The 19506-nt window shown below is 34.7% G+C and overlaps 6 protein-coding genes across 6 annotated transcripts in view; 5 read left to right on the top strand and 1 right to left on the bottom strand.

Moving 5' to 3' along the window:
• Nucleotides 1-2254, top strand: LOC128859072 (zinc finger protein 664-like). Its single transcript, XM_054095772.1, has 2 exons — nt 1-897; nt 952-2254. The coding sequence occupies exons 1-2, from the start codon at nt 439-441 to the stop codon at nt 1672-1674; spliced, it is 1182 nt and encodes a 393-aa protein (XP_053951747.1). The 5' UTR covers nt 1-438; the 3' UTR covers nt 1675-2254.
• LOC128857723 (zinc finger protein 91) overlaps nt 1-19506 on the bottom strand; it is a 36910-nt gene that overhangs the window by 1396 nt on the left and 16008 nt on the right. The gene's annotated exons all lie outside the window — the stretch shown is intronic.
• LOC128859069 (putative zinc finger protein 840) lies at nt 3884-5808 on the top strand. Its single transcript, XM_054095770.1, has 2 exons — nt 3884-4475; nt 4534-5808. The coding sequence occupies exons 1-2, from the start codon at nt 3996-3998 to the stop codon at nt 5293-5295; spliced, it is 1242 nt and encodes a 413-aa protein (XP_053951745.1). The 5' UTR covers nt 3884-3995; the 3' UTR covers nt 5296-5808.
• LOC128859066 (zinc finger protein 556-like) lies at nt 6036-8588 on the top strand. The gene has a single exon (XM_054095764.1). The coding sequence runs from the start codon at nt 6162-6164 to the stop codon at nt 8043-8045; it is 1884 nt and encodes a 627-aa protein (XP_053951739.1). The 5' UTR covers nt 6036-6161; the 3' UTR covers nt 8046-8588.
• On the top strand, nt 9623-11406 carry LOC128859067 (phenylalanine--tRNA ligase alpha subunit). The gene has a single exon (XM_054095765.1). The coding sequence runs from the start codon at nt 9701-9703 to the stop codon at nt 11186-11188; it is 1488 nt and encodes a 495-aa protein (XP_053951740.1). The 5' UTR covers nt 9623-9700; the 3' UTR covers nt 11189-11406.
• On the top strand, nt 14655-19250 carry LOC128859063 (zinc finger protein 765-like). Its single transcript, XM_054095758.1, has 2 exons — nt 14655-15311; nt 16157-19250. The coding sequence occupies exons 1-2, from the start codon at nt 14796-14798 to the stop codon at nt 17711-17713; spliced, it is 2073 nt and encodes a 690-aa protein (XP_053951733.1). The 5' UTR covers nt 14655-14795; the 3' UTR covers nt 17714-19250.

Raw genomic sequence — 19506 nt, 5'->3', positions numbered from 1 at the left:
CTCTCCGCTCTACTAGCACTACTTAGTAGGTGATATTCACAATGGATAAGCAATGTCATTCGTATGATTTACAAACTGCCGCAGACGAAATTTTTTTAATAAATATATTGAATACTTGATAGTTGATTGTGTGTTATAGAAACGGCAACACTATAATGATCCGCCGAAGTTTCCGCGACTTCAACAGAACGACCCGGATTTACATATATCCAGCCAAGGGAACTGTCACTCCGACAGATTTTATGGAGATTGTTTATGATGTTACAACAAAAACAACGATCAGCTGATTGATGTGCGGTTGATTACCACGGTGTACAGAATACAGATACTCTATATATAATTCTTTGTTGATTACGCTTAAATAAAAAGTAAACAAAACGTTTCACCTAGCGTCGCGTATTGCACTTTGATAATATTTTGGTAATAAAATTTACTATCATGCTTAAAGCCGTTAACACTTCTCAAACATTCATACAATTAGTAGAGAAAAAGTGTGCTGAAATATTCTTCCGCAAAGAGAATTGCTTCACAATAATTTGCTCATATTGCGAATTGAAGACTTTCAATTTTGAAGAGTATTTGATTCATTTCAAAAATGCACACTTCATATCATGGAATTCATCAGGAAATATCCCTTTCATAGACGAAGTTGGAATAAAAATAGAAGACAAAAATCACGATGAAGAGTCTTCAAGTATGCCCGATGAAAATAAAGAATTTGGTCCTCTCACCGAATTGCAGGAGATACCCTTGCCTGATTCCGTTAATCCGACTAATGCTGATAATTATAAAGTATCTGTTGATGTTTTGCGTGAAGATAATGAGTGGCTAACTGATAAGGAAACTGATGACAGTGATGATGAACGAAGTGGCAACGATCCAGAGTTCATGCCAAGGGTAAGGCTGGGGCGATACATTTTAAGACAAATTATTACAAATTTCTTTTAGTAGATTTTAAGTACCGAACAACAGGAAGACAAAACGCCTACCAATTTCAACTGTAATGAATGCAGTAAAAGTTATAAATTTGCAAAAAATTTGGAACGTCATATTAAGAAATGCCATAGTGATGCACCAGAATATTGCTGTGTACGTTGTAGTCAAAATTTTAGTGATGAACGATCACTGAATTCTCATTTGCGCAAAAAGCATGCTGGTTTTCCCTGCGGACAATGTGACAAAGTTTATTCAAGTAAAGAAGCCTTAAATATTCATCAGTATAAACATACAGGAGTGCGAGGATTCCACTGCAGCATAGAGGGTTGCGGCAAATCTTTCTTTAATCCAAAACAACTATCCATGCACACACGGTATGTTCACCGATTGAAAAAAAATTTCGTTTGTGAGGTATGTGGATTTCGAACCAAAGGACAACCTGCTCTAATTGTACACAAACGATCACATACGGGAGAAAGACCCTTTTTGTGCAAATTGTGTGGCAAAGGCTTTGCTTCAAAATCATTATTGTGTGAACATGAGCCCACACATTCGACTGATCGACCACATGTGTGCGATGTCTGCGGACGAACGTTTGCGCGACCTAAAGCACTATACCATCACAAACATCTACATCTGGGCATAAAAAAGTTTGTATGCAAACTCTGCGGACGTGCATATGCTCAAATGGCTGGTTTGGCAGGTCATATGCGGCAACATAAAATGGAAAGCTGTTGAATTGAATTATTTTATTTTTGCAATAGAAATAAAATTGCTAAGTTATTTACAGGGGTTTGTCTCAAAAGTTAATTGTTAATTTTTTAAAGTAATCAGAAGCTTTTGGAGTTACAAGCAGAATCGAATTCTGTTTTCTATATTTTATGTTGCATATACAATTTCACACAAAACCTTGTTAATTTTGAACACATGTTTTTTAATAATTACATTTAAGCAATATGCAAGCTTAAAATAACTCAGCTAACTCGTCAACAAATTAGTTTTTATACTTAATTTCCTTTATACAATAAGAAATATTTATTATGTTGATAAATCTTCATTATTTTTGTAGCAGATATTATTTTATACAATCTATTGTGAATCGACTAGAATGGTGTGTGACAACTGTAATATTTACTAAAATTTTCTTATATCAACAGTTAGGATACCAAAAATGTGTGAAGATGAGTATCGATACTAATATTTGTATTATTATCGAAAGTAAAATATCGATATATTACTCTTTCGATGCAAAAAAATGAAGAATGGACGTAATTCAGAAAATATACTGATCTAACTGAACAACAGTAACATAAGTAAAGCTGCAGTTTTTATTTTAAGAGGGAGGTGAATGAGATTCTCTCAATTATTATCTAACATGTACGCTGAATAAATCTTTGAAGAAGCAATAAAGGACACGGATGTAGGAATAAAAGTGAATGGAATGTATATAAATAACATTACTGATGACAAATAATCTCCAAAAAACTATTAACAAAGCCAAAAAATATAGCAACGACTTCAGGCTAAATGTGAATATTGATAAAACCAATTTTTTATTATAAATAAAAGTGGCTACATATGCGAAGCTAATCATAAGAAATAACTTAACAGTAAGACCTTCGTTTCCACGACAGTCGGTTCTACGTTACCGAAACGACCCAGATTTATATCCGGCCAAGGACTGTCACTCCAGCAGCATTTCCCGTATGTAGGTAGGGGGAATGTTTATGCTGCTACAACAACAACAACAACAACAGTAAAAACTTCAAATACCAAGGAGTATGGCTAAACTACCAATGGGACCACGATCATAAAATTAACGGTAAAATAGAAACTGGTAGAATGGTCTTTATGAAGATTAGTAAATTACGGACGAAAGGAAGAACGATACGAAGAGTTTTTTGTGTAAGAGAATCGATACTTTGAAGCAGAAACAAGCATTGAACAAACAAACGTAAGAGCAAGAATCGATCTTCTACTTTCTAAAGACTTCGAGGTGGTTAATAGCAAACGGAAAAAACTTTTATGACCTTAGTAAAAAGTTCAGAGAACCCTTTTGGACATGTTCCACCCAGTCAATTAAAAATGTGTCGTATGGCTTCCAAATAAACGTGACAATATCAAACCTAGAGCGAAAACAAAAAAAAATTCTATGCCTATTGAAACAACTAGTTTTACTATACCTATTTGACATACACGCATGTTTATCACCAGTAACCGAGATTTTTTTAGAATTTTTGAATCCATAAGTGAAATTTGAGCGAAAATTAATTTATAGGAGCTAATTAAGCGTTTTGAAATAGGTAAAATTCATTAAGTGCATTTCTAATCTTTGGCTTTGCTCAAGGGTAGACTGGGTAGAGGTGTATATTCCAAACATCTGGGAATCTCAATCAGCTTTCATATTTCCGACTACTACAGTGTTTTTCAATAAATTTTTCTGGTCTATCACTTTTGACCTTATATGGATGCATCTTGTTCTGACATTTAAAAACAAATGGCGTCCTTTATTGCACAAATCAAAAGTAGGAATAGTTTAAAACTATTTTTAGTAATATATTATTGAAAACTGAAGTTACGTTTCTCGCCGAGAACTTATTTTCGTACATGGATATAATGTTTTTGAATTCATAGGTGGTTTTTTGCTTTAAATAGAGTCATATGTGCAATCGCCGTATGTATAATTCTATGTTTTTTGATACGGGTGCACTCATTTTGTTTTATTAAAACTGAAAATAAAATACATTTTTTATGCTCTCTTTTAGACTCTATCTGCAAATTTTCTATGAATTTCTGCTTGCAGAATCCAGTAAGCATTTTGAATAATTATTCGTTGTGAAGTTATGAACCACAAATGTTGATGGTGGACAACCGGTGTTGATTTTTAATTTCCGTTTGCTTCTTCTTTATTTTTATTACGGTTCACCGTATGTTCAACGGGATATGCAGTAGTCGCTTGAAAACAGCTGTTTGCAAAGGAATATTTTGTTTTGTAAGCAAACAAATTTGGATTGTTTTATATTCAAATCGTTATTTGTAAGAAAAAATTATTATCTAAAATGCTCAAAGTAGTTTCACCAACTAATATTTATAGTTGTAACTACTCAAAGTCGAAATGCGCTGAAATTCATTATCAATCGTCGACATTTTCAATTTTGTGTGTATTTTGCGGCATGGAAACGCTTACATTTCCAGATTTCTGTGATCATTTTCACATGCATTATGAAACGTTCATAAACGCTTTGACAGACAAAGAGGAATTAAACATAAATAGTGACAGTGAAATTATTGAGCCCAATTTCAATGGAAAACGAGATCCATTGAAATTTGAGTTTGGAGATTCTACTAAAGATACTGAAGACGTCTTAGGCATTCTGCGCGCATGTAAGGACGAAACAGCAACCACAAGTATCAATGTAATATCGAAGAATGATGGGAATGCTTCCGACTGTGGCCTTGATCAATATCAAGCAGAATACGAATCCGACAAATCTGGCAGGGAATTAATAAGAAACAAGATAAAATTGGAGAATACGGATGTAAGTTTTACAATTTACTACTAGTTTTACATATTAATAAGGAAACATCAAATTTTAGATCACTTACAAACATACAACAAAAGGTTGCCAAATGAATACAAAAGATGTTACCACATTTCCAAATAGTTCTGAAAGCGACGAAAAGTCCAATGAAGCCGACAACGATCGTCTGCATTCAATATCGATTGATTGTCAAATAAATGAAAGTATTGATTGGTCGAAATCCTACAAACCAAATTTATTGAGAAACAGTGACAAACGTCCGTATAAGGCCCGCAATACGCCCAATATGTGCACATATTGTGGGAAAACATTTCGACGTCGCATACAACTAGATACACACCTGCATATACACACCGGTTCCAAACCGCATCAATGTGAAATTTGTGGTCGTCTCTTTCGCGCAGTTACAACACTAGCACGTCACTTAATCACCCACGAACAACGAGAAGAGTTTAGTTGTAAATTTTGTTCGAAATCTTTTTCACGTCGTGCAGCAATGCTGAGCCACGAATTAAGGCACACACAACAGCGGCATATACCCTGTGACGAATGTGATAAGCTCTTTTATACAGTAAATCAAATGGATACACATAAACGGAAGGTTCATAATAAGACGGATGAGGCTTCTTTGCCGTTTCAATGCAGTTTATGCACGAACAGGTACCGAAGCGCATCAATGTTAAGTACACATAAGTTCAAAAAGCACTATAAAACAGCAACAATAGTTTGTGAGCAGTGTGGCAAGAAGTTTATAAATGATCAAGAGCTGAATACACATAAAGCGATACATATTTGCAGTCTTAGAAACAGTCAGTGAGTTTTAAAATAGGAACAAATTAAGTATTTACTTACCGCACAACTTCCTTATGACTTTCCGTATGCAAGACAAGAAATTTGAGCAATGCTTTGTGCAATGTTGGTTTATTAAAAGTTGCTATGAGTAAAACTCTTCATCAAATATTTTATATTAAACAGAACTTACAAGAAATCAATACAATCTTCAGCTCTCTAGACCTTGATGTCTCTCTGCTAATGAGTGGTTTTTGTAATCAACTGAAATCTTATTTATTTATTAATTATTAATATTTTCTAACGTTAGTGGGCTTCAGGAATAAATAAAATCTGCGTAGCAATAGATCTTTAATTGAGAAGACCCTCTACATAATAAATGAACCAATTAAAAGGTCCGTAAAATTATGTATGACTTTAATCTTAGTTTAGATTAAAACTTTTATTTTTTATAACTAAATTAATAATTTTTGAATATACTATCTGTTTCGTAGTCTGTAAGAATTATATAAAAATATAAACAAATAATGCTGCCGTGTCATTCTTGGTTTTCCACTTACTTTCTTTATCCTGCCTATTATTTTCTGTACTGACGTCATGGCAGTGGAATGACGAAATTCGTTATTGTATAGTATCATTCTTTATGTAGTCTATCTTTTAGAGCACAATTCGATGATTCGAAATGCTTTCTTGTAAAACAGGTCGCCCTAATGTAGAACATATGTTAAAAAATATAATGCCATCTACGGTAAATAGTGTATTTATCAATTGTGACCTTGAACATACATAAAGAAGAAGGAGCAGCAAAAAGTAATTTTATTATTTTTCATCAATTCTAAGACTAGTAGTAATGTATTATAATAATTATGCTTTTATACGCGTTTCGTATTGAGAATGAATTCAAGTGATGAGCAGATCCTACACGATTTTGCCGTTATTGAGCAAGTAGTGGAAGGTGACTCAACTACAAATCTACAAGAGGACGATATTCAATGTGGTTTAATATTCTATAGCGAAACAACGCGTATATTAAAATTCTTTTGCACTTACTGTGAAAAAGTCAGCGATAATATTAATTACTTTTGTCAACATTTAAGTGAACACATTAATGACGATGGCAAAGAGAAAGTGCACGAAGAAATCATAACTGATACGTTGTCTGAAGATTCTGGGGCCGATGAAGACCGAAGAAAATCAACCTCCAAATCTTTAGTTTACGAAGCTACTCGAAATCAGTCTATTCTACCCTGTGATTTAGCGGGTTTTGACGAATCTAAAATGGTAGTGGAAGAATTGGATGAGGCAGAAGAAATAGCTGCCGAAGTAGAAGCTGAAATGCGCCAAGAATTAGAAACAGATCATCTGTTTCCCAATGAAGAAAATAGTTGCTCAGAAGATTTTTTCGGTTATGTCCAAACAGATGATTGCAAAACAGAAAAATTACTGAAAAAGGTACAAAGAAAAGCCGAAAAATCCACAACAGAATTGAAAAAAAATTTAGGTACTGATCATCATACGTCTCAATCAAAGACTTCGAGTAAAAGGAAGAAACGTGTAACTACTGTAAAAGTTATTGCGTTGAAGAATCGAGTTGCGGAGCTATATGAACGCATTAAACTCGAAGAAGAACGACGTACTCGTCTCTGCGACATAAACTCAGAAGCCACAGATGCAAACGACGTAACGAAGGTTGAGCAAGATAGTTTTATTGGTACGGAAGCTGACAATTCTTTGCAACACGAATCAGAACCAGTGCGACAAATAATTGGCGAAACTGTCATAACTCTCCTGCCTCCAACGCAATCTAAAGTCGAAATAGCTAAATTTGCAGGGAATATATCGCCTTTGGTAACTCAAATGTATAGACGAGAAAGCCCCGATGATAAGACTACATGTCCTGCATGCGGCAGAAAATTTCGGAGTGCCTTCAGTCTTACAATTCATAAGAGAACACATTATCTGGAGTCCGATAGCAATGTTAAGTTGGCGCACAAGTGTTCTGACTGTGACCAACTATTTAACAAGATTCCAGATTTAAAAGAGCATATTCAGCAAGTACACTATCCAGATGGTTTTATATGCAAAATTTGCAATAAAAAACTGACTAGTCTTACATTACTTGAGACCCACATGAGAAAAGTACACCTTTCAAGACCATTTAATTGTGAGATTTGCCGAAAAAATTTCGATACGCGCGATCGTTTCGAGGAGCATGTTAAGGCGCATGTATCAGGCCAACCGTACCGTTGCCACATATGCGGTAGAAAATACAGTACAGAATGCATACTTAAGCAGCATCTGCATAGACACAAGGAGCAAATACCCCAATGTTGTGTCGTATGTGGCAAGATGACATTACGTATCACACAACATATGAAAATACATGCACCGCGACCAAAACGAGTGCTAAGCTGCAAAGCATGTGGCAAAGTATTCAATTTCAGTTCAGGCTTAAGTCACCATTATAAAGTAATGCACAAGTTATCAAAACCGGTTTCAAAATTTAAGCGAGAGCACTCTGTTGAAAAGTCAACAAATGCCGAACAAGTTAAAATAGAACTAGATAATAGCGAAGAAACAGATAGAAAGGAAAATACTGAAGAGATAAATCAAAAAGAGGAAGAGGCGAAACGGGTGATTGTGGAACTTATACAAAATGCAACCTATACATCATTTTTCCCTGAAAATTTTAACAATTCGATGGACTCTGGACCGCCAATAGCACGGGAGGAAACAATATCGGCTGTAAATAGCATAGTGAATGAGGACAATTCCTGAAACGTATATTGTTTGTATATCAGTTTACTTAAGTTTTTTATATCGGTTGATAGAATAATAATATGATTTGAAAAATGTATAATGAATGCTCAGAATTGCGGTAGACTAGTATTGTAAGAGTTCAAGTTCTGTCTGTAATTTACTGGTAGCTGCAACATAATCAACTTGTTAATTATTACCTTCGGATTTATTATACAGATATTTGGCTCAGTTAAACTATTTATATGGAAAAATAAAAATTGTATATGTACAAAAGTATCAATCAACAACTTCAAGACTAATTGCAATGCTCCCTGGTTGATCACAAATAAACCATTAATTCAGACCTTCAAATACCGTTTGTAAAACAGGAAACTAAAAGATCTAGTACAACATACTTACGTAGGATCAATTATCACGATTATGCTTTGGCAATTACTCTACTTGATGAAACCAATGAAATTATAAGACTCAAAATTCATTATGTTTTAATAATAAGAAAAATAAACTATGTAACGCAATATAGGTTAAGATTCTGAATATATCGGTATGTTATTGATCTCACTCATCGTTATCATCAATTCCTTTTGACGTGATAACGTCTTATAACGTTTGCACGCACCAAAAAATGCGTCGTTATCTTGCTCATGCGTCTTTACCTTGATTGAACTGCAAGCGAGAGGGCGGAACGAACGACAAAGAGGCACTATCGGCCCCCGCGTTCGACATCTGGCTCTCTCCTACTTGAGTGAGCATATATATGCGCATATGTATATAATTTCACATATTTGTATTTGCATATGCCTTCTTCCTGTGTGCATGGTAATGAACCATTCTCTGTTGAGAATAGGACGATGATAGGAAAAGTAGGAAATGAAAGGGAGTGTTTCGAGTGTAATGTGTCTTAAAAAAGTCAAATCGATGATGGTACCTCTTAGTGTTGTTGACTTATTAACGTCTGATGCACAATCGAAAATGAACATACCTTTCATGAATTTGATAAATGTTTCTTCATTTTTCACGCTTTTGTAAATGTAACTTGATCAATTCCATTGCGATTTCATTTACCTCCTTCTCTATATCCATACAAAATATCTATTAAACATATAAAATTAAAATTTTCTTTTGAAAAATGCAACCATTCCATCAGTATTTTCTTATGATGTTGTCACGTTAAACTATCGTCAGTAAACCGACTTTACCGACAACCTCTTTTTTCTCCGAATGGAACATCAGTACGGTTGTTGTAGCAGCATAAAAATTCCCCATTCTTACATACGGAAAATGCTGCTGGAGTGGCAATCCTTGGCCGGATATAAATCTGGGTCGTTTCGGTAACGTAGAACCGACTGTCGTGAAAACGGCATTGATCTCACTGAAGATCAATAATAAAAGTCCAATTGGAACCTGGCTATTTAATTTGCTTATTAATATTAAAATAGATTGTAAATAAAAGTATTAATAAAACAAGTATATTTAAGAATTTTATGATTTAATATTTTACACTATTTGCTGTAAAGTGTGTGTAAAAATAGAAACAATTTACTATTTTAAATCCAAAAATATGATTTTAAAGACCTTGGCAACTCTAACGAGCTGTCAAATTTGTTGGCTTCCAATACTAGCACGCGATAAATGCTGATTAAGTTGTGAGTTTTGGTTTTACTTGAACAAAAATGCATCCAGATCTTACGGAGCGTATATTGCAACACTTGGAAGGTAATGAAAAAGTCAGCACAGTTGACTTAGCTATATTGTTTGGCGTAGATCACCAGAAAATTGTTGGTGCCTTGAAAAGCATTGAAGCTCATGGCGAATTAGTAATCGCTGAACCCACTTTAGCGAAAAGCTTGGAATTGACGGATGAGGGGCAAAACGTAATGACAAATGGCAGCCACGAAGCAGTACTTTATGGAGCTGTGCCATTGGAAGGTATTGTCCAAGAGGAACTTATGCAGAGTAGTCCGAATGCGAAGTTTGGTTATAGCAAAGCTATGTCCCTTGGTTGGATCTATTTAGACAAGTCGGTTAGTCCACCACTTGTCAAGAAAAAAGTAGAAAAAATTGAAGACACAGTGAAGAAATCCCTTGAGGAAATTTCGAAAAATAAAACAGATCTTCCACCTCATGTTATTAAAGAATTTAAAAAGAGAAAGCTACTGCAAGAGATTACAACGAAAAGTTTTATATTGAGCCAGGGGAATGAATTCGCCACAACATTGACGAAGTTGGAGACAGATCTGACTGTCGATATGCTCGCCAGCGGCTTGTGGAAGGACCTAAAATTCAAATCATATAATTTCGATGCTCTGGGCGCAGCACCTGTTCGTGGCCATCTGCACCCGTTACAAAAAGTGCGCACAGAATTTCGACAAATATTTTTGGAAATGGGTTTCTCGGAGATGCCCACAAATAACTTTATTGAGTCGTCATTTTGGAACTTTGATGCATTATTTGTGCCACAGCAACATCCAGCGCGCGATGCTCAGGATACTTTCTTTATTAGTCATCCAGCGAAAAGCTACAAATTTCCACAAGAGTACTTGAAACGTGTGCAAGAAGTTCATTCAAGTGGTGGTTACGGCTCCACAGGCTATGGCTATGATTGGAAATTGGAAGAGGCGCAACGAAATACACTACGCACGCACACTACAGCAGTAAGTGCTCGAATGCTGTATAAGTTGGCCAATCAGCCGGAGGGATTTAGGCCAGTAAAATACTTTAGTATTGACAAAGTGTTCCGAAATGAAACATTGGATGCTACACATTTGGCAGAATTCCACCAAGTGGAGGGGGTGGTAGCAGATATCGGACTTACACTAGGCGACTTAATTGGCACCCTTTACGAATTCTTTCGCAAACTTGGTATTGAAAAGCTGGAATTCAAGCCAGCTTATAATCCTTATACGGAACCAAGTATGGAGATTTTCTGTTTTCATCCAGGACTTAACAAATGGATTGAGGTTGGTAATTCAGGTGTTTTTCGACCAGAGCTTTTATTACCAATGGGTTTGCCGGAAAATGTAAATGTTATTGCTTGGGGTCTGTCGTTGGAACGACCTACTATGATAAAGTATGGTATTAATAATATTCGAGACTTAATCGGTCCTAAAGTTGACCTTAAAATGGTAGAAGAAGGACCAATCTGTCGTCTGGATAAATAAAAAATACTAGGTCTTGCTGGAGATATTAATTAAAAAACTGTATATTTGGACAACTATGTAAATGCATTAATGCAAATTATCAGTCCCTTTTATTTCCAAACTTATTCGAAATGCCCAATTTGATTAAATTAATTGTAAATGATTAATAGGGCTTGGATGCGCATGTTTGGCATTATAATCTCAGATTATTTAGAAATAAAAGCTAAAAATAGATTGCATGAATGTGTTTTGATTTTGTTTTTCTTTTTTTAATAGAAACGTGATTTAAAAAATTGGTTTTCTTATTACTTTACATGCGATAATTCCCGGTTAGCCAATCAGAGAGCGTACCGAAATAATGATCCGAAAGGAGTCTTTTTGAGATTTTCTAGAAAGTGTTTTTTTTTTTTTTTTGTAATCAAAAACTTAACTTTTATTCTGAAAGCTTCTGAAGACCTGTATTCATTTATGCGAGCTTCTCTTAATATTCATCTAACGGAACTTCAAAAGTATTTGAAGCAGCGTGTTGCTAAGTGAACTTAATATGAATATTTAAAAAAATTCTTTTTAAAGGTGAATAATTTTATTAACAAGAAGAAACATGTCTAGAAATTTCAAAATTAAATATAATAATCCTGTAATTTTACGTTAAATAATCAAGTTTTTATTCAATTTGTGTTTCAATAAACCAAGACACTAACGCTTTCGGAAATTGATTATCGATTATAATTATATTTCTTTTTTCAAGACACTTGAATTTTGAGTTAAGCTGCGAATTACAATTCTATTTAACTGCATCTTCAAAATAAAATTGACTATCAGATTGCGTGCAGTCTATGTTACAGCGTCAATTTAAATCATTTTGGCAACCAGCATGAGTGATCAACTTATAAGCAAATCTTGAACAGTAACTTGTTTAAAGGAGAATATTAAAATATCTAATGCAACCATATTGGCAGCAAATGCATACCTGTAGATGTCGCCTATGATGGCTTCCATCTGACACTGAATTTTTTTTGGTAACTTTTTTTGTTGTCATTGCGCAGTTGTCAACAAATTATAATTATAACAAATTAATCTTTTTTTTATTAATTCTAAGAACGTTATAAATACAAAGACAAAATTAAATGGATAGTAATAATGGACCAGAAAGCAGAGAAACTGTTTCGGAAAAAGATGCTGCTGCTACTTCATTATTAAATCAATTTATTTTGGGACAACTGAAAGAGAGACAGTGTTCAAATGGTGAAATAAGATCTCAAAATGGATTCGTATTACCTAAGTTACAATTGGGAAACGCAAAACCTACAAGTTTCGTGATTCCGCCGCTGAAAGTATCTCATACAAATGGAACACTAGCGTACAATGCCAAAGTGCCGCCAATAATAATTTCCCACAAGGCAACTGATGAAAAAACATCAGGTGATGGTATTGGAGAAATAAGTAGTGGTGTAAACAATATGCAAGTGAATGACTCAGACACTTTGGAAACAAAAATTCCATCTACCATCGATCTTACTACAGCATTGAGCTCTGCCACAGGTATAATTGTGAAAAGTAGGCAGCGAGTTTCGACACCTGCTGAAGATTTCCAAATACCTTTTATAGAGTGTGATCGACGAGAAAAGCCTATTATATTGCCTGTCGTCAATAACTACTGTCAACTGAGTACATATGACAATTTCTTGTGCAAGGGCAAAGTGCTGACGGCGCCTTCATCGTGTGGGCGCGTTATTTGTCTCAACTACAAACGTATTCATCCCCTGCCGAAAATAAGTCACAGTTTTAAAGTGAAGCATAAAATACAGCGTTTTCGTTTCGATACTAAATCGCCAGATGATATTATATTGGCTACATTGAATAAGTACCACCGACAATATTGATGAAGACGAACTTCTAGTCTACCAAATCTGTTGAAACTTGGAGGGAGGATTATACTTTTGTAGAAATTGACCGTCTGTAACATTAAAACAGTGTATAAAATAACTAATTAGAATTATGAATACAAGTTGAGATACTTTAAAAAATCAAAAAAATAATTAAAAAAACAGGAGGCGGAAGACGCCCATTTCGTCAGGTTTTAGGGTTAAGCATTTTCGCCTTCATTCTTTTACTAAACACTTTTTTGCATTTTTGGCTTCAAAGTGAGATATCACCAATAAAAAGATGGCAATATCAGGTTGCCGATATTCATTTATTTATGTTCTAAATTTGAATTTTCAAAACTTTGTACAGAAATGCACATATAAATTATATAAACTTTAGACAAGGTGAACGATGAACGAAATTTTTCAGTACAGCAAAGACATACATGAAACGTTCAACGAAAAGTTGATGTGCTGGGTTGTTGATGCACACGAATGTACGCACTGTACGAACACGAAAACTTATTGTATCCAATTAAAATAAGCGATTGCAGAACAAACAGAAATTCTTTCCATTCTTAAAGAATGATAAGTATAGATTAGATTTCATATTATGAAGGTGTAATCCAATTTTGACCAAACTAAGGAATTATAGAGCAGCTTTTTTAGTATATGGTTGAAATACGACTTAGAAATGATATGATTGATGTGGTTAAAAGCAAATCCCGAGTAGAAAATCATTCCTAGATCCAGAAATTTAGCCACATTCCTCTCACAATCCCCTCATTCCATACCAGTTACTTTTGGGTTTGATTTTATAATAATAGCTATTTTCAAGAGAAATTGAATCTTAAAACGTATTTTCATGGAAAGTGCATTGTTTTGTTTTCTCTCTATTTGATTTTAATGCCGTTTCGGTTTTTTTTGCAAATTTTGTTTTCATGATTTTTCGTTTTCTTATTGACCGCTTTGCTGCTCATTAAACAGACTTTACGGGATAGATAAACAATGTTTTTGTATGGGAAATTGAGTTGAAATTTTGCTATTTCTAATTGTTAATAAGACGCCAGTTTGAGCATGGTCTAACATGCCAATAAGTTAACCTATTTAAATGACATTAAAGTGCAAGCGTAGACCCATTTGGAGAATCACCACTTTCTTTCTTAATGCTAATGTATTTTAGTGCACAAAGAAATAATCTGTGGTAAAAGTTTCAAACGTTAGATGGCCAAGAAAAGATAGATAAAATATAAAAAAAAGAAAAAAGGTCAATCAGACTGTCGGCGGGATGCAGATATGGTGACATTACAACTTGACAGTCGTGGCATGAAATAAATAATTAGTGAAGTAGAAAAAGTAATATAGTTTTAATTACATGATGAAGGAGATTATATATTGACAAATCTTATCTAATTACTAGGCACTTGGCATATTTTTAACAAGCAGTGAAATATTTATGTGGTAACATTTTCAGGTTTTAAGTGCTTACAGTCCGGCAACACCCTGTCGATTTTCATCAAGCGCGCACTCGTTCTCTTGCTCTTTCCTCCCAATTCGGCACGCGCTCTCTTTCTCCCTTTTTCACACACTTTTCACACGCATTTGACAAAATAATAAAAACAATTTTCGAACTCTATTGAAAAGTTTTATACATTGCCGTCTGCGAAAGGCTCTGCAAAAAGTGTTCATTTCATCCGAAACAATGTCAAAATAGTAATTAAAATAACTAAGTGTAATTTATATTTTCTGCTTTGGTGTACAATATGTCGAGAATCGCAATCAAAACAGAGAAGCTGGATGAAGAGCAGGAGGAGATTGGCATTGAAAGTAGAGCCGCAGAGGAGGGTGGTGTTAGTAGTCACGAACATGAAAAAGGTACATCGGCAGTGGCAGGTAAACAGCACCATGAAGTGGGACGAAGTGCGATGCGCCAGCTACAACAAAATCAACTGCAACCTACTGCTTTGCTAAAAAGTGCTAGTGGCGTTGGTGGGGGAATTGACAGCAGCTGCGGTCTAGTGAACTCCAGCCATGAGATCAATAGCACTAAAAAACCTACCTTACCGAAGTCACGTTGCGGGGAAGTCTTTGTATCCAATAATGCACGTCAGTGGACATTTATTTGCACCTATTGCAACAAAAGCACACGTGACATCGGCGAATTTATTTGCCACATTAAAATAAAACATTTGGGTGGATTTACTGACGAAGGTGATGAAACGGACGATGGCGAATACGAGACCACTCAACAAGGAAATTTCTATGAACAAGATCAAGATGTAAGCAAAGAATTATGAACCGGACGAAGTATATAATTATTTTATATATTTATTGTTTTGTACAGTTTCCTCTGTGCTTTATAACACCCTTAAAAAGTCCAGAAATGAGATAATCCCTAATTTAGTAACTCAAATTTTTATAAAATTGTACAAAATGTACACTCGTACATATATATGTACATACTTTAATGTATCAATGAGTTTCGCTTTGCAACATTTGCTACTCGTTCTCTCTTATTACAAAAATTTTATGTACTTATCGATTTTTTTTCTTTAAAATAGAACAGGCTGGCTTCATACGTTTTATCCTTTTATACTTGTCGATATACGTTGCCCTTACTACAGTGTGCATAATAAATGAGATGTGTGCTTGGCTTTTGAAAAACGGATAAAATCAGTAGTAGATCGTTGGTGCGTTTGCACAGCCGGAGGGGGTTGAAATGAACCGGTTTCGTTTTTCTTAAAGTAGGTTTCTTGTTTTAGCTTTTCTTCTATTTTTTTTAATCATGCTGAACTTTTTTGAATAGCTTTTCAGGCGCTTTACCACTGAGAAAAATGCATCGGTTTTTAAACTGGTTTTAATAAAATGTTGTATCGAATCCAATTTAACCATTATAGTAATTTACTAGGAAAATGGTATTAAATACATACTCCTATTTAACGTAAACTCACCACAACTCTAAATATTTTTAAAAAGAGTGTATGCGTTAAAGATTTGATTAAGTCGAAAGGCTTTTAAACTGTGGTTTACTTTTCTTTTAATCATTTTACATACATACATATGTATTTGTAAATGAAATTATTCTATTTAATAATGCATACAAAAATCAAATTTTTATAATTAGTATTTGGATTGCGGCAACTATCTGGACGTAAATGTGCACACAGAGTCTGAGGACTACAGTTTAAATGGGCAGGATAATTCAACAACATACCGCCATACAAGCAGTCATAATGCACTACACCGACAATCGGTGTCTGCTGCAGTTTCAAAGCAAGGAGAAGTTAAAAGACAAGTTGATTTTAATAAAAATAGGAAAAATAATAGTGTTGAAGATGTCACGCTGGAAGACGAGAAAGAACATGCTTCAGGTACCGTTAAAGAGTCGGCAGCACAGTGGCGTGCCGATCCAGCAAATTTCCAATCTTATGCAAATAAGTACACACTAATATCCTCCACACCAAATGTAAAAATGAAAACTAACGCAACCTCAAATGGTAATACTCCTTTCGATGCTGCCGATTATGCTCCGGTTAAGGACGATTTTGATACAACCGGCGCTTATGAAAACGACGAAGAAGAAGATTTCGATAATCAATTATTTATTGCTCCCACTGACTCATTGGATGCTAGCATACTGGGTGGGGCAGCTGATGGTAGTGGCGGTGAAATGAAGACGAAACGGCGTCAAATACGTGGCACTGCATACTGTGCATTGTGCAACAAAACCTTCCAATACTACTCGCTATACCGCAATCATATGATTAAACATTCGAATGAGACCCCATTTAAATGTCCCATTTGCAAAAAAGGATTCAAATCAAAACAGGCCATACGCTATCATATGAATACACATCAGAAAGAGAAACAGTTCAAATGTTCCATCTGTAGTGCATCATATGGCACAGAAAACCATTTCATCTCCCATATTATGACTCACGAAAGTGCAACCGCATTTCCATGTATGGTTTGTGGTCAAGTGCTGAGCAGTAGTAAGGAGCGAGATATTCATATGGCCAACCATAAAGAGGAGCGACCATTTCGCTGTGACTATTGTAATAAACTCTTCCGTTTAAGACATCATTTATCGAACCATCTGAAGATGCATCGTAAATACCGTTGTGATTACTGCAAAGAGATATTCACTAGTGCTATCTACTTGCGTAAACCTTACGCTTGTCCTGGATGCGAAAATTCGCCCGACGCTCAACAAGATGCGGCGAATGCTGCAAACTCCAAGGTAGGACGGGTTAGCGGTAACAATAGCATCAACCCGTTGGAGATTTTTGAAACAGTTATACCTGGACAACAACAAAGTGATGACTATGCACAGATGGTAACAGATTCGGAGGGCGATGGCGAAGGCGATGAAGATGTTGATGAAGACGAAGATGAAGCCGATGATGATGATAATGGTAATGAACCTCAAGGTACACAAATGGATGAAGATGGTGATGAAAATGAAGACATTTCAAGACGAGAAGCTGAGCAGGAAGAAGATGATGATGACGAAGAGGAGTATGAGGAAGGGGAAGAACCAAGTAACCACGGCGTCGGCAGTAGTGGACAAGCGATTGGCGCATATGGTGGCAGCATAAAGCGGTATGTGTGCAAATATTGTTCGCGTAGCTATTCTCACCCAAGCGGTTTGAACTATCATATACGGCATAAGCATTGCTAGTAAGAGATATGGAAGCGCAAAAGTGGAATATGAATAGGAGATAATGAATGAATAGAGAAGGCAGATAAATATAAAAAAAGAGGTTTTTTTTTTTTATGTGTATGCACTGACAAAAAAAATATTTAGTTTAAAAAAACAAGAGAAAAACGCAAAAGCGCTTTAAAAAATTCATAGTATTTCTAAGAGATTTATTACGTTTAAGCATAAATATATTATCCTAATTTTTCTACCATTGTCAGGTGACCCGAGACTAAATATGCTGGTACAAATATTACGAATTACAGTCTTTCCTAATAACATCTAGTCTAATCTTAACCATTGTGTTGTGTCTACATACATATGTAGGTACTTTGTATTATCCTTCGCACGATACCTCTAAGCTGCCCATTTTTGTGATTATGTTAGTAGCAATTGGAAGCATGTCTAGGATGCTTTTGTGTGCGTGTGATTTCGACAAACCGATTGGTTATTTAGGATAGCCATTTTTCAAAGGCATCTCGGCAGCAATCTATTGTACTTCGATCTACATACATATATTATTGTCGTTGTTGTTGTTATTATTGTTGTAACAGCACAGAATATTTTCCACGCTCGTGCATATATTATATTTTATATAATGCTGTATTTTGGAAGAGTAGGTTGTCATTCACAACTTTTTGTTCTTTTCGATTACGGCAACAACGACATTAAACCTGTCTGTAGTGCAAACGATAGTTCGATCTATAACCGACTGTGGTAATCATTCGCTATATATTCACACACTATTCCGACTGCATGTATAAGTATACCACTTAACTAAAAAATACTCAAATGTCATAAATTTTCCGTACAACGTACGCAAATTTGCGTGCAACGTATGTGTGTAGAAAGCTACTTCTTTCAATGTTCCTTGCATTCAAATTAGTACTCATAATTTATTTATTTATTTTTTCTTGCAAGAATTTTCTCACACACGTGCACATTATATTTCCATTGTTTTAGTTATAATAAACAGTATTCTTCCACATAAGCCATCACATCCATTTCGATAGCATAGAATTGTTACAGAACTGATGAATGCTAAAATTTTAACAAACATATTTAAATACTTATGTACGTACATTTATTATATTCATATGCATATTACCATATACATACAAACATAAATAATGTACCGAAAAGCCTTGAAAAGGCCTTAGAGTTATATACACATTCATAATGAAGCTACCCAGATTATTATTGAAGATTTTAGGGAACAAATTGCTAAAAATCAGTGACTGCCCAAAAGCTACCGTAAAATTCTTTCAAAAATTAAAAAAATTATGTATAGATTTCAAATGCTACTTGAAATTAAGGGTAATATTGTTATAAATCTGTTTACAGCTGAACATCTACTTTTTTCGCATAAAAATACTACATTTGTTCGTAAGTGCTTTAGTGTTTAACTTTTTTTTTTTTTTGAGTACATCAATTAAGTGCAGCTTTGAAATTACTTGAAACATAATTTATTGTAAGATTATAGTGAAATTAAGCGAAATACACACGTAACCATCAACTATTTTTTATTATGAGTTAGATTTTAAATTTCATATACTACTTAAAATAAAAAATAATAATACAAGGGCGAAATTTGTTTAAGGTTACTTACACAAAAGCTAAGCAAAAATTGGGAAACATTAAACATTTCCTAACAAAAGACAAAAGTAGAAATGAAGGAGAAAACAATTTTAAGAAATTCAAATGTTAAATACATTTTTGTATTAGCCTTGTGCAAGAGTTTTTTATAATTGCAAGCTTATAAAATTATTAGCCAC

This window comes from Anastrepha ludens, chromosome 3 (genome assembly GCF_028408465.1).
Source record: "Anastrepha ludens isolate Willacy chromosome 3, idAnaLude1.1, whole genome shotgun sequence".
NCBI lineage: Eukaryota > Metazoa > Arthropoda > Insecta > Diptera > Tephritidae > Anastrepha > Anastrepha ludens.
Note: the sequence above shows the minus strand (reverse complement) of the source record. Positions and strands in the feature narration are given on the sequence as shown.

What these genes read in the sequence shown, in the direction of transcription:
- LOC128859069 (XM_054095770.1), top strand. Translation starts at nt 3,996, where the DNA reads ATGCTCAAAGTAGTTTCACCAACTAATATTTATAGTTGTAACTACTCA. An exon ending in TAAAATTGGAGAATACGGAT is followed by an intron (nt 4,476 to 4,533) that starts GTAAGTTTTACA and finishes ATCAAATTTTAG; the next exon opens with ATCACTTACAAACATACAAC.
- LOC128859063 (XM_054095758.1), top strand. Translation starts at nt 14,796, where the DNA reads ATGTCGAGAATCGCAATCAAAACAGAGAAGCTGGATGAAGAGCAGGAG. An exon ending in TCTATGAACAAGATCAAGAT is followed by an intron (nt 15,312 to 16,156) that starts GTAAGCAAAGAA and finishes TTTTATAATTAG; the next exon opens with TATTTGGATTGCGGCAACTA.
- LOC128859067 (XM_054095765.1), top strand. Translation starts at nt 9,701, where the DNA reads ATGCATCCAGATCTTACGGAGCGTATATTGCAACACTTGGAAGGTAAT.
- LOC128859072 (XM_054095772.1), top strand. Translation starts at nt 439, where the DNA reads ATGCTTAAAGCCGTTAACACTTCTCAAACATTCATACAATTAGTAGAG. An exon ending in ATCCAGAGTTCATGCCAAGG is followed by an intron (nt 898 to 951) that starts GTAAGGCTGGGG and finishes TTCTTTTAGTAG; the next exon opens with ATTTTAAGTACCGAACAACA.
- LOC128859066 (XM_054095764.1), top strand. Translation starts at nt 6,162, where the DNA reads ATGAATTCAAGTGATGAGCAGATCCTACACGATTTTGCCGTTATTGAG.